Raw genomic sequence first — 12,672 nt, 5'->3', positions numbered from 1 at the left:
TAAATCACACACTAATTGCTTCTGCTGCCCTCATCCATCTAGGAAGTGCACGGGCTGAACTTGTCACCTCTCTTTGTGACTGTTGCAGCCCTCAGGGAAGAAGCCAGCTTTCTGAAGACAAGCGGAGGTGTTTACACAGGAAAGGTTCCAAGAGGCTGAAGCCAGCGCGGGAGGAAATGTGTTCCCTGAGGCAGCCGCACTCCGGGAAGATGTGTCCGAAATGCGAGATCCTCCTGTGCCGGAAATGCGGCACCCTGCACTCGCAGAGCGGCTTCATCGCCCACAGCCTGCTCGACCACTACGACACGGGAGGGGTCGCAGCCCTGCTCTGGTGACGGCTTTGGTGTGGGGGCCCTGCCAGTGCCTGACCACATCCCAAAGGCCAGAGCTGGGATCCATCAGCGTGACTGGATCCTGGGCCTGCGCAAGCTCTGCGCAGCCTCAGCCGCTCTGTAGTTCAGTCTGTACGTAGCAGATGCACTCATTTAACCAGCATAAACCTGGCAAACAAAGATCTGTAACCTAAACATTTCTCAGCTGTTAAGGACAGGGAATTGTTTCAGAAATATTCTCCAGAGCTTTCCTTTTCCTCTCAAGGAAACAAAGATTATCCCATTTAGCTGCAAAAGCAAGCGTGACTCTTACATGCAGAGCCACTGGGTCTGCTTGCAATGCCTTTGTTTGCTTCAGTGTTGTTTGTGGTCTGGAATATTAAACGTTTTATTTTTAAATTAACTAGCTCAGAGATATGACTTTATGGGGGAGAGGGGCTTCTAAAAGCTGTCCTGGCCATAAGGATTGCAGATCACATCCAAATTCCCTCCTGGAATTTCCAAACTTTCACAGGATTTCAACATCTCACTTGTGATCCTGCACCTTGCCTTAAAAGGAGCAACAAAAATCACAATTCACAAAGTATTTAAGCCTTCTTTGTGTTCTTAAACCCAAACCTGTATTTTTAAGCAGTTCTTAAAACAGTGTAGTACAGCTCCAGATAAGGCCAAGGCTCTATGGTAGGGGTGGGTGGCATTAAGGTCCAGGCATATGTAAGACACTTTACCACTGTGGAATTCCCAAGTACAGGTGAAGGGTGGAAGTAGCCTTTGGAACAGATTATCCCAAGTCTAGCAGCGTGCATCTTCTCCTCCCATGCCAACAGGCACAAATCTATACGCAGGATTAATTCCTTGCTCTTTTGTAGGGAACAGGCTAAACAGACTTAGTCTCCCACAGCCATTAATATTAAAGGTTCTTTTATTTAGCAAAGCAGAAGAACACAGGCTGGGACATTTGGACCTTTGTTTCATCTCTCCTTTTCCTAAATTCGAAAATAACAAGTCCTTAGGGAAAAGGGCTCTCTGTCCTTCCCACTCCTCTTTTGGAACTGTTCCATTTTTGTTCGAATTAATGTTTGGTAAGGTGACTGGAATCCAGATTTTTTTCTTCTATCCCTAGGGAATACTTTGACTGAGCTATGACATCTATTATCATGCTTTTTTTCCACACCCCCCCCGGAAGAGGTTCCAACAGGAAGAATTCAGAGCCACATGTACAACATTCCAGAGTATCCTGAACAGCAGTGCTCAGCTCCCTTTGTGGAATGTCAAACACTCCATGCTCCTCATGCAAGAGGTACAGAGACTATTTCAGAAACTAGACTGAGCTGCTGACAGCTCCCAGGGCAAAACCCATTAGGAATCTTATGTAGGAGGAAGCTTTAGGCAGGATTAACAAACTGGAATGAACTGCTACCAGGTTCCTCCCTTCTGCCCAGACTTCACTGGTTCTGCACACTGCTAGCAAGTACCCAGACTTCCTGCCCAAATTGAGACTTCTAAAGCCAAAAATTAGATCTTAGGAACATCCTTGTGCTACAAGGGCCTTAATCCCTCCAAAACCACATTTCCATGGTGCTTGATTGCCACTTCCATTCATTTTAAAAAGCCAATTAGTGCCTGGCAAGCCAGAATTAACCTTTCAGATTTCTCTGGGACTGCTGTTCCTAAACTGGGACCCTTCACAGCTTTCCCAAGAGTAAGCCACTCTTTAAGAAATACATATTCAACCCCATTCCTCTTCATCAAGCAATCCAGAGGACACTTCTCCAAATAATCACCTGAGGAAGAGCAAGGTGACAGACTGAAAGGATGAAGGACTAGCTCATCACAACAGCATTATTTTAAATCCTACAGTCCCATACAGTGAAATCACTTCCAATAGGTCACATGACTGAGCCTTTATCTAAGTGTTCCAGAGGGGACAGAACAAGGAAAGTTCTATCAGCATCTGCTTGGTAGGGTTTCCTTTGTGGCTTGCTAAAGGACACAACAAGCTCCTCATGTGGGCTATTAGGCTGGAAAGGCACCCAAGTACCAGCAGTGTGCAAACCCAGCTCATTGAAGAGAAGCTCACTCTTGTCCTCGATGAATGCTGTTGTGCTGTGCTGTTTGAAGGACAGCTGCTAACACGGGCAGGGCGAATCAATGCCCTGCTCAGCACTGGCGCCAACACCTCCCCTCTTCTCTATCAGGCATGAAGTTGTATTTGGGGAGAATAACTACAACATTTTTGTTATGCACGTAGGTAGCATGAACAGTTTTGTACTTTTTTTCTCAGCAGCTGTTAAATTACTGCACCTTTCCTGCACTGGCTACCAAAATGTGCTGCAGTGATCTGCTTGGTACGGCGTTTGTTCCTACCATACCCAGGTTAATGTATGTGGCATTGAGGTCAGGCGATAGCACCACTACCTTGAGCTTAACCTGGCTTTTATCTCATCAGCCACTCCACAGTGAGGCCCTTTTGTCTCTAAAAACCCCAGAGCTCCATGCAAACAGCGAGGCCCAACAGCAACAGGAAACTGTCCTCTCATACAGCAGCACCTATTGACACTCGTCCACCAGAACAGCTCACTCCCTCAGCTCTTGGCAGTGTCATGCCAGACAAGTCATTTTTAAAATTATGTTAGCAGAGGATTTCAGTCTTAGATTTTAAAGCTGGCTCAGACATATAATTACATTAATACACTATATTGTGAAAGAATAATAATAGAAATACTGATTACACATTTAAAAGATTTAGGCTTGAAACCATCCTACAGAATAAAGCTATGATATAGCCTGACATACCAATTATTAAGAGCCTCTACTATTTAATTATCTGATTCCAATAGCTTTGGGAGATTAAAGAGGAATATTGGACTCTATTATATTAAATACAGGAATGGGCTCTGTCCAAGGCATTTGCTAGAATGTGAGTGACTTGACAATCAACAACACCCCACTGCCAAAACCACCAATACAAGCATGAGAGGGAAAGGAAGCAACTCCACAGCTGAGGGGCAAATCCATGGGAGCACTTTCCCTGGAAATCCAAGACAGGACAAGCAGGAGTGTAAAAGCAGCAACTGTCACCATTTGTCACAAATGATTCAAGGTACAGAAAGCAAACCCATCAAGTAATCATGCGATCAATAATAAACCAGAACAAATAAAGATCATTTACACACTGCATATACCCAATTTCAGCTGTGGTTTTTAAAGCAGCCTAGGCAGCTTTCCCTTCTGCCAGATACAATGAAGGCCTTGAGAAAGAAAAGTCATTTTTCCAGTGGACAAAGAAAGGTAATTAACATGAAACCATGTGAACTGAAGGTTCAACACAATCTTTAAAGTCTCTTATTATAATCTGACCATTTGATGACTTCTGAATTCAGAAAATCGTCTAAAATAATGTTCCAAATCAGCTCAAATTAACCTGCCAATTTATTACTATAGCTGGATATTGGGAGGAAAGTACAGAAATAATCAATGGACTGATGTGCCAAATTCCAGTCTTCTCCTGGGTGACAAACTGTCTCTCCTTTTACTTTTCACAAAGCAGTTTATTTATTTATTTATGTGTTTTCTGAATCAAAGTCTGTATGCCACAGGCTGTAGCAAGTACGATGAAAACCAGGGAAAGTGGTGATCTATTTACTAATATAATTCAGCAAACCAGGACTGTGCTCAAAACTTAACATGAAGGTATCACAGTATCAGCTTTGGTGATGTGGTAAATGCTGCTTCCAGTCAGGTTCAGCCCTGAAAGGTCAGCCTGGAAAGCATCCCTGGGATCTGTTCTCAGCTATTTGAAGACCAAGATCAATTCACATGAGGAAAATGCATCGTCTTTGCTGCCAAACACCGAAAATAGACCATCTAACACTCTTTCTTTCCCCATTCTTGTTAATTAATTGCCAAGAGTAAACATAAAGAAAGACAACCAAACACAACACAGCCATTGAAGGGCTATTAACCAACACAAATACTGAGCAGAAGTAGCTTTTCCTAATAATCTCTAAGTATTCCTCCAAGAAGGGAGGCAATGGGATTTTCTCACCATCTCAAGTGCTTTTATAACCTGCATTAAAGTCGCACGCAAAAAACCATCAAACACCACAAAACCTCTTTACTCTGTGCAGTAACCCTGGTGGTACTGAAGGCAGGGAAGGTGTTCCTGCATCTGGAGGTCACAGCTCTCACCTGCAGTTCTGCAGAGGGGAGCCTGAGGCACAGACTTGAACCACCTGTTCCAAGTCTCACAGGAAGCCTGGGGTGGAACATGGAACCAAGCTGCCATTTAGCTAAGGAAATAAAGGAAATAAAGATACCATCATGCTCCCTCCTATCAGATTCCACACACACCAGCCTCAGGCAGCCAAGGTGCACTTGCCAACTTCATCTCAAAGCTCTGGGAAAGCTGATGTCTCCCTCAACAAGACCAGAGATGTCCAAGTGCTCTGTCTCACAGAAAAATAAAATGTGTCCAGGAACAGTTCCTTATGCAGATTCACATGCTGTGAATTACCTGAGGATGAAATTACTTTTTTCAGAGCTATCACCTTCAACATAGTTTCTTTTTAACTTTCCTGCCATCTGCTATAGAAATAATAATAATAAAAAAAAAAGACATGGCACACTTCAAATGCTACTATATTGTATATAGAAAAACCAACCCTAAACCCACCAAAACCAACCCACATACCACTTGTTACTTTTAGAATATTCTAGAAGCACAAGTCTTTTCAGACAGATAAGCCCAAAGGGTGAGGACAAGAGAATCAATGCCCTCCACAGAATGCCACCCAGACCCCAGGTAAGTTCTAAATCTCTAAAAGAAACCAACAAAAATAAAACTCTCTCAACAAAGTAAAACCAACTTTAATTAAATTCCTACATAATCCAACATTTCTATGCAGAACAACTGTTTAGTCAAAAAGTAAATATATATGTTTAATTCTCTTTCAAATGTCCACAAGAATCAAGAGCTACCAGTGTTCCTTGGAGAACAAGCAGTAGTCAAAACCTCTCTTGCTGATGTTCAGGAACAGTTCGTTACATCTTTTAACCAGCAGTTCCCTATTGCACGTAACAAATTTGCTCTCCATTTAAGCACCTAAAAGCCTGATACCTCACTAAATAAATTAAAACAAATCCAGTTTCTTCAGCAACCATCTTCAACATATATATCTTGGTAAAGCAACATTACTGCAAGCTTTTAATAAATACAGAGAGAAGATCAATGACTTCGCATTGGTGTTCTGTGGAATGATCTTTTCCCATCAACACCTGCTTCTCCAAACAGTTGGGGTTTTTGGTATGTATGCTCTAAAAATCACTTTGTGTAGTATATTTAATAAAAACATCCCTTACATAAGTCAGTACATTTTGCAGGGAAGGACTCATCTGAGATATGAATTTCAGTGTAAGGCTGGCAAGAGCTTCTTGCTGAAACCAAACCAAATTGTGCCTCTCTGGGAGCTGAAGGCAAAGCCCCAGAGGGGGAGTGGAGACTGTAACCAACAAGGGATTCTCAGGCATGTTTGGAATTGGCCTAACCTTCCTCATTCTGAAGGGCTTCTTTTGTGTGTTAAGTCAGAGGAACAAAATGGTGCAACCCTGAACATCTGGATGCTGCATCACTCTCAGAGGTCTCCCCAACCCTCCAAACACCCACCCTTTCCTTCGGCAGCAGCACGAGACATGAAGCAGCTCCCTGCAGTACAGTGATACCATGGTTGCTATTTACAGTAGAATTAATGCATCTGTGCCAGTAGGGCGGAGGTCATATGAAAAATATACACAATGTGCTCATTTTTAGCCAGATTAGGATATAAAAAAAAAATTTACTCTTCAAGTCCTAACTTTAAACAAAGAACAATTCTGTCAGAGGTCTTCAAACCTCCTGAGGATATGTTAGAGCACATTACCCTAACGTATAAAAACAAATATTTACACCTCCATAAAGTACCAAAGAATTTTTAAAAATGCCTAGTAGCTCTCAGCGTGCAAAGTCAGCAGGAACTGATTATCCAGGATGTTCACAAATTGTAGAGACAGTCTTGGACTCAAGCATTCAGAAGCAGAGTGCAAAAGACTCAGGAATTATTTCAGTCCGTTTGTTTTCATTGTTGTTTCCTTTCTTGTTTTGAATCAGTTCATAGAATCACAGAATGTGCTGAGTTGGAAGGGACCCATCAGGATCAGAGTCCATCTCCTGACCCTGTGTGGGGCCAAGAGAACCACCATGTGCCTGAGAGTGCTGTCCCAACGCTTCCTGAAGTTTTGTTGGTCCATATGACAGAAACCCTTCACAAACACTTATCAAGGTAACCTTCAGCTTAGTGCAAATGCCACAATCTTCTAGGACCTGTAATCTTTTCTAACAGTGTGAGCCATCCAGTTCACTTTAGTAGTCCAACTTTCCCGCAGAGCTTCATCAAACTTTTGCTTAAACTGTTTTAGTGCTTCTTCCTCACTCTTCCCTAAGGCAAGGGAGTCCTAAGACAACAGGAAAACAAGTACTGTTAGGAATTTTAAAAAACACAGTTAAAGCCTCCTTCACCTTTCAACACAAGCCACAGTCTGTTTTGTTCTGCTTTGACACTTTTTCACTTACTATTCATTGAGCAATACATCAGTTGGTTTAAATAATACATCTTTCTGGGTCTAAAGATAAAACTGAAAAAGAATGAAGCAAATAATTTTCACCTTTACAGGTCTATGCTTGTGCATGAGCCAAGATGTAAAATACCCCTGAGATGACCCCATTTAAGATGCAGAAATCCTGAACTCATCCTTTGAGCACTAGGACTGACTACAGACCTTGTACTATAGAGCTGAAAAAGAAAGCTTTGAGGACTGTGTGGAAATCTTGACAGAAATGGAAAACAACTAAAATGTATTAATCTTGGAAGCAAAAATTCACATCCTGGAAAAATGCTGAGTCCTGCTGAGCCATAGATCTTACTTTACCTTGAGATACTGGATGTCCTTGACAGAGGTTAGCTCTGGCAGCCCTGCAGTCAGCATCAGTGCAAAGAGGGTAATAAATAGGTTCCCGTGCTTGCGCAGGATCAGGTAGGCTTCCTCACAATACTGCCGGAACCTGCGTCCAGCCCAGGCACATGCAAAGAGCACAACATGGGAGAGCTTACACAGATGGAAATGCGTTCTAGCACTGCCAGAATTTGTTATCAAAGACAGACTGTAGGAACACGGTAACAGAAAGGACAGAGATGTCTGCAGAACCTCCAGTGCATTCTCACAAATACATCCCATGTCTCCCCAACAAGCCCTTGGTACAAAACATCACAAGCTGTTCTTCAGAAAGAACAAAAGTGCCAGAGGTCATGGCAGTGTCCCATCTCCCTGAGAACTTAAGTGAAATGCTCTGATGATCCTATCGGGTGGGCTACAGTGGAACAGCCAAAGCTCTGTTGCAGTCCCTCTGCCCCAATTCAGCCTTTCTCTAACCTCTGTCATCTCTAATTCCTTCCATGGTCAAAACTGAACCCACTGCCAGGGCTGGTGGATCACAAGCATGTGGCTCCTTATGCCCAAGCATCCAAGCAAGGCCAGAATGGAGCAGCACAATGAATGTGCCCTGATGGACAGGAAGGGCAGAAAGGGAGCCTGTTCCTAAAGGCAGTGCTGCATCTTGCTTGAACAAGAGTCTGGCAGCCCTGCCTGGAGCCTAGAGCTGCTGAAGGCAGAGCTGAGCCCAGCAGAACCTGCTACCTCCTGCTGTGGGAGATCAAAAGCAACTGCAGAGCTGCAGCTTCTGGTTCTGAAATAATCTGTGGACATTAGAGCTCAGGGAGAGCAGCAGATAGTCCTGAAAATGTGTGTTGGCACACTTCCACACAAGTGCAAATGAGCAAACCAACCCCAGATAGGTTCTGGTATCCTGGAAATTATCATCTCAATTACCAATAGATCAAAATAACACTCACCGGCCAAATTTTTCAGTGTTCCCTGTTTTTCCTTGTTGAATAACATGAATGAAATCATAGGTGAGTATGAAAGGTACCCGTTCCCTTTTAATTCCAAACTTGGACTTAAAGTTTCCAAGAATATGACCAAAATCTATGTGAAAGAGCTAAAAAAAAAACCAAAAAAAAACCCAAAACAAGAGAAAATTAATTTCTGCAGCAAAATGTGTCACTTGTCTAATATTTCTACAGGATGCTGGTATCAAGAACAGTTAACTCCTAATGCAACTCTCTACAGCCTGTGCTTCCAACCCTTTGGGGGTATCTAGTTCTAAAACATTTTAAGATTTAAAGTCAATGATAACATCCATGCTCTTATGAGTGACCACTGCAGCAAATCAATATGTGAAAGATTCTCTCAGGTCTAAGCTGCTGCTGCCATGAGACATCTTGTTGGCAGTATCAGACAAAAATGAGCCCAATGATGAGCCCACAAGGCTCAACATCATCATATCCAAGGCCTTCCTACACAAGGACAGAGCCAAAGGTAGCAGAGCTGAGTTAATCTGAAGGAGCCTATGGCCATTCCCCCTGTTAGAACCGAAGAGATAAGGGCATTCCAGCTTTCTTCCAGGAGGTACAAACTTAAAAGAATAATGCAAATGTCTGTAAAACTCTCAATTTTATAACCCTTGCTAGTTTTCCAGGCAGAATAATTTCAGTTAAATCAGACAAGTTACAGTACAAAGTAACAATTAAGAAATTTATGTCTAAGAGCTCACCCAGGTTCTGAGTGCACAGCATGGTGCTGGTCCTGGGTTCCACACTGAGCATTTCTGCAGGGCTGAGTTGTAGAGACTCACTTCAGGGAAACCACACTGCTCCAAAATGCAATTCATGAATTTTTAAGGGCGGTCTTTTGTAAGATACTCTAAGACCACTTTTATTCAATAAATCTGAACCATTAAAAGGCTTCTTGGATATTCTGTAAAAACTCTACAGAACAGCCTCTCTCAGTACAGAATTGCTGATGTACCAGGCTTTGCTCTGCCCTTCCACCAGCATTGCATTCCCTTTCCTTGACGCTCTGCCCAACTCTCAGTGAACCCCAGACATCAGTTCTGACCATGTGCGGCTTTCATTTCACCAAGGCACTAAAGAAATTACAAGTTCTCAAGAGAACTCTTGTACACCAGAGATACCAAAGGCATTCTGCCTACGGAAGGGATTTTTACCTGCCCATTTTTCCTGACCATGATGTTGTCACTGTGTCTGTCACCAATTCCCAGTACATACGTAGCTACACAGTAGCCAGCACAAGACAGAGTAAATTCTTCAATGGCTCGATCCAAGTCCTCTCTGTAACCACGAAGAAAATTATATTAGTGCACACTGTTAGAATTCATGTCATGCCTTGGCCTCAAAAAGGATTTTTGCTTGTTTAAACCAGAAGCCCATTAGGATGCTGTAAAACCAGAATTATTTGAGAAACAAATACTGTAAAGGTAGCTATGGAGAATAAGCAATATGAAAGGCAACATCAAAGCTTGAAACTCATGTAGTTTTCTTGGGTTTGTTTGTGTTGCCAAATTTAATATAACTTACTCAACAGCACACAGCCAAAATGCTGCAAATGCTAGGCCCAAGGGCACCATGAATCTCAGTCAGAATTCGACACACTAGAAAAATAATTAGCAACAAACCACATCTTCCTCAACACTGAAAGAGAAACTTAAGAGGAATTTTGTAGCTTATGCTATAGCTGAGAGAATAACTGTAGAAATTACCCTAAATTGTATTCCTTCAGCCAGTTCAAGAGCGCGTCCTTGTTGAAGGCAGCAGCTGCAGCAACATTGCTGCTGTTTAACTGAATGTCAGCAATGGTTTCTGAACTAGAAACAGCCTCTATAAGGCCAGAGTGATCTCCAGTTGCTAAACAGCCATATGGCAATATCCTGAAACAAAACACAGAATCATGTTAGAACTTAAAACAGCAAAATGTTTCTTTAGTGTATTCATTTTTTGGAGAAGCTGCATACTCATTTGAACAGGAAACTCTCTAAGGTCAATATACAGGAATTGCTTGTAAAGGCAAAAGACCAGCAATACATTTAAAGCATTCATTTTTCCAATTATGTACATATATGCAAACAAAGGAGACATTTTAAAAAGCCAAATTTTTCCTTTTTACTGGAACCCTGTTTCTTGTAATTTCCCAGGATGAGCCGCAGAGGGAGCCCTGTGCCTGCATTTGTGAATTCCTGCCCAGACTTTTGCTGGAGCTGACCTGCTCCAGTTCTTTCCCGATAAATTATTGCTGGAAATGGAAAAGAGGATCTTATCCTTTTTCACTGTCTTCCTGCTTCAAATGAAAACGCTAGAAATCCTTCTATATAGTAACATAAAGAATGCTTTCTGGCTTTTACTAAATTGAAGCATAGAAACCCAATGAAAAACAGGAATCTACCTCTTAACTTGCTTCGTATCTCAGAACACACCCGTGCATCTACATACTGTGGCCAATGAAAATACCTCTTACCATCACTGCATTACAGTAAGACACAGTTAAAGATGTAAATTAAGGAGAGATGTGTCTAAATAGGTAAGTGTATTTTTTTCCAATACATTTCCTCACTCCACATGCTTAAAAAGCTAAACAGAATGGCAAGATCCCATGAGATGGGAGCTCAGCATGTGCAATGGAAACTTACAGCAAACTTTTCAAAGTTTTCAAAGGCAATGCATCACAAATTGAGGTGTCTGTTCTTGTGCCAGGCAGCTCAGGCCAAGAATATTATCCCAATTGTGGTCATGGTCCATGTATAAGGAAATGGATACCCACAAAAATCTACACTGCAGTACACAAGGTATAGACCAGCACTCGCTGACTTACAGAGCTGTATAAAACAATTGCAGGACATATTAAAAATTTATGTGTGTGCCTTCAGACATACATATATATATATATATATATATATATACACACACGTATATACATATAAAATACTGCTGGTGAAGCTGTCATTAGTATTAATATATAAAACAGATATTAAGTTTGATTGCTACAAAGCATAACCACATCTCTTAACTGACACAGCCCATTATCCCAAGCCATGGAATAAAAATAAATAAAATTCCATACAAAATTAAACACAACTTTTTGGCCTTAGAGCTATCAGGGAATGGAGCAGTTTCTCCACCTAAGGGATAACACAACTGAAGTGGTGCAAGTTAACGATATAGTCTGGGATTCTTCCCTACTGGCAACAAAGTGAACTGAAACCCAGATTCAACAGGGTATTTCAAGAGTGCTCAACTTCAAAACAACAACAGAAGTGCAGGCTTGGAACGCTCTTCCCGTTTCTATTCTGATCCCTTCCTAGTCCCAGCCCCGGTCCCCGGAGCAGCGGCTCTCCCAAGGAGCAGGAGGGTGGCTGGAATTGCCGCACACCAGCGCCCACGGCACGAGGAAGCTCTGCCCATCCTTATCACGACACCGCAAATGGGAGCCAAATCTCGCCAGGTTAAAGTGCACGCTGGCCTCCTTCCATGGCATTTCAACCCACGCCTCTCGCAGCTGAACTGGGCAAACAGCCAACAACTTCCCCTTCAAAAGCAAGCAATGATGAAAGCCTTCAGCCCCTTGAGGGCTGTGTGCTTACAACTGGAGGAAAAAACATCCTTGTCAGAGAGACAGTTTGACAGGAGTCAAGTTAGGGACAAATCCTCTGGGCCCTTTCCATCTCATCCTGGTCCTTCTGACTTCAACATCTGTCAGCAGGATATGTTCCCTGCTTTTTAAAGCCAGCAAAAGCCATGGACAGATCAATGCTGAAATCCTGGGCAGGACAGAAAATTCTCTTCACTCATTTTAAACTGTTCTTTATTTCTAGTGTTTAATTCTCCAAAGCAGTGCCCTTCCAAACACACAAGAAATACTGGTAATTTATCAACACACTCTCTGTAACTTCAGGTCCAATAGTTTAAAAATGATGACATTCTTAAGAGTTGTAACAAATGCATTTTTCAGTATGTGTGTGAACTCTGAATTCATTCATACACAGCCATATAACCTCAGATCTCACACATGTAAGGGTGATGAAAATGAAAACCTACTATAGACAGGCACTGAAAAAAGTGTTTTGGAGAATGTCCTGCATCTGGTCAAAAAAGTAACCAAGTCTTAAATACTTTAATGACAATTTGCCACAGCAAAGGTGACTTGACATAGATCAAACTCCTCAAACTCATGATTTTCTGTTGCTGTTACTTTACTCCTTTCTCCACTAACGCAACTTTGATGCTGTAACACAGGTAAAGCAGCTCAAACACTTTCTGATGCAAGGTTTTTCCTGAGAGGTGCAGCACCACAGACCCCGCAGCATCCTTGGGAAGACAGATGTTATGCTCCTCTGCTG

The 12,672-nt window shown here is 42.3% G+C and overlaps 2 protein-coding genes across 12 annotated transcripts in view; one reads left to right on the top strand and one right to left on the bottom strand.

The window, feature by feature from the left end:
- C9H17orf50 (chromosome 9 C17orf50 homolog) overlaps positions 1-863 on the top strand; it is a 74,049-nt gene extending 73,186 nt beyond the window's left edge. For both annotated transcript variants that reach the window (XR_005602641.1, XM_019289487.2), the window contains one exon: positions 89-863. Coding sequence is in view for 1 of the 2 variants with exons in the window: in XM_019289487.2 (XP_019145032.1) it covers positions 89-335 (247 nt within the window). In the remaining variant the exon portion in view is untranslated. The remainder of the gene's footprint in view (positions 1-88) is intronic.
- A 4,316-nt stretch (positions 864-5,179) lies between these two features.
- Positions 5,180-12,672, bottom strand: part of PIK3CB (phosphatidylinositol-4,5-bisphosphate 3-kinase catalytic subunit beta) — a 99,605-nt gene continuing 92,112 nt past the window's right edge. For 9 of the 10 annotated variants that reach the window (XM_039556690.1, XM_039556693.1, XM_039556691.1 and 6 more), the window contains 5 exons: positions 10,042-10,209; positions 9,490-9,613; positions 8,276-8,421; positions 7,296-7,428; positions 6,684-6,821 (listed from right to left, as the gene is read on the bottom strand). In XM_039556690.1, coding sequence (XP_039412624.1) covers positions 6,684-6,821; positions 7,296-7,428; positions 8,276-8,421; positions 9,490-9,613; positions 10,042-10,209 — 709 coding nt within the window. Of the gene's footprint in view, positions 6,822-7,295; positions 7,429-8,275; positions 8,422-9,489; positions 9,614-10,041; positions 10,210-12,672 lie in introns of all 10 variants that reach the window. The other variant, XM_039556689.1, reaches the window with a different exon arrangement.

This window comes from Corvus cornix, chromosome 9 (assembly GCF_000738735.6).
Source record: "Corvus cornix cornix isolate S_Up_H32 chromosome 9, ASM73873v5, whole genome shotgun sequence".
In the NCBI taxonomy this organism is placed as follows: Eukaryota; Metazoa; Chordata; class Aves; order Passeriformes; family Corvidae; genus Corvus; species Corvus cornix.
Note: the sequence above shows the minus strand (reverse complement) of the source record. Positions and strands in the feature narration are given on the sequence as shown.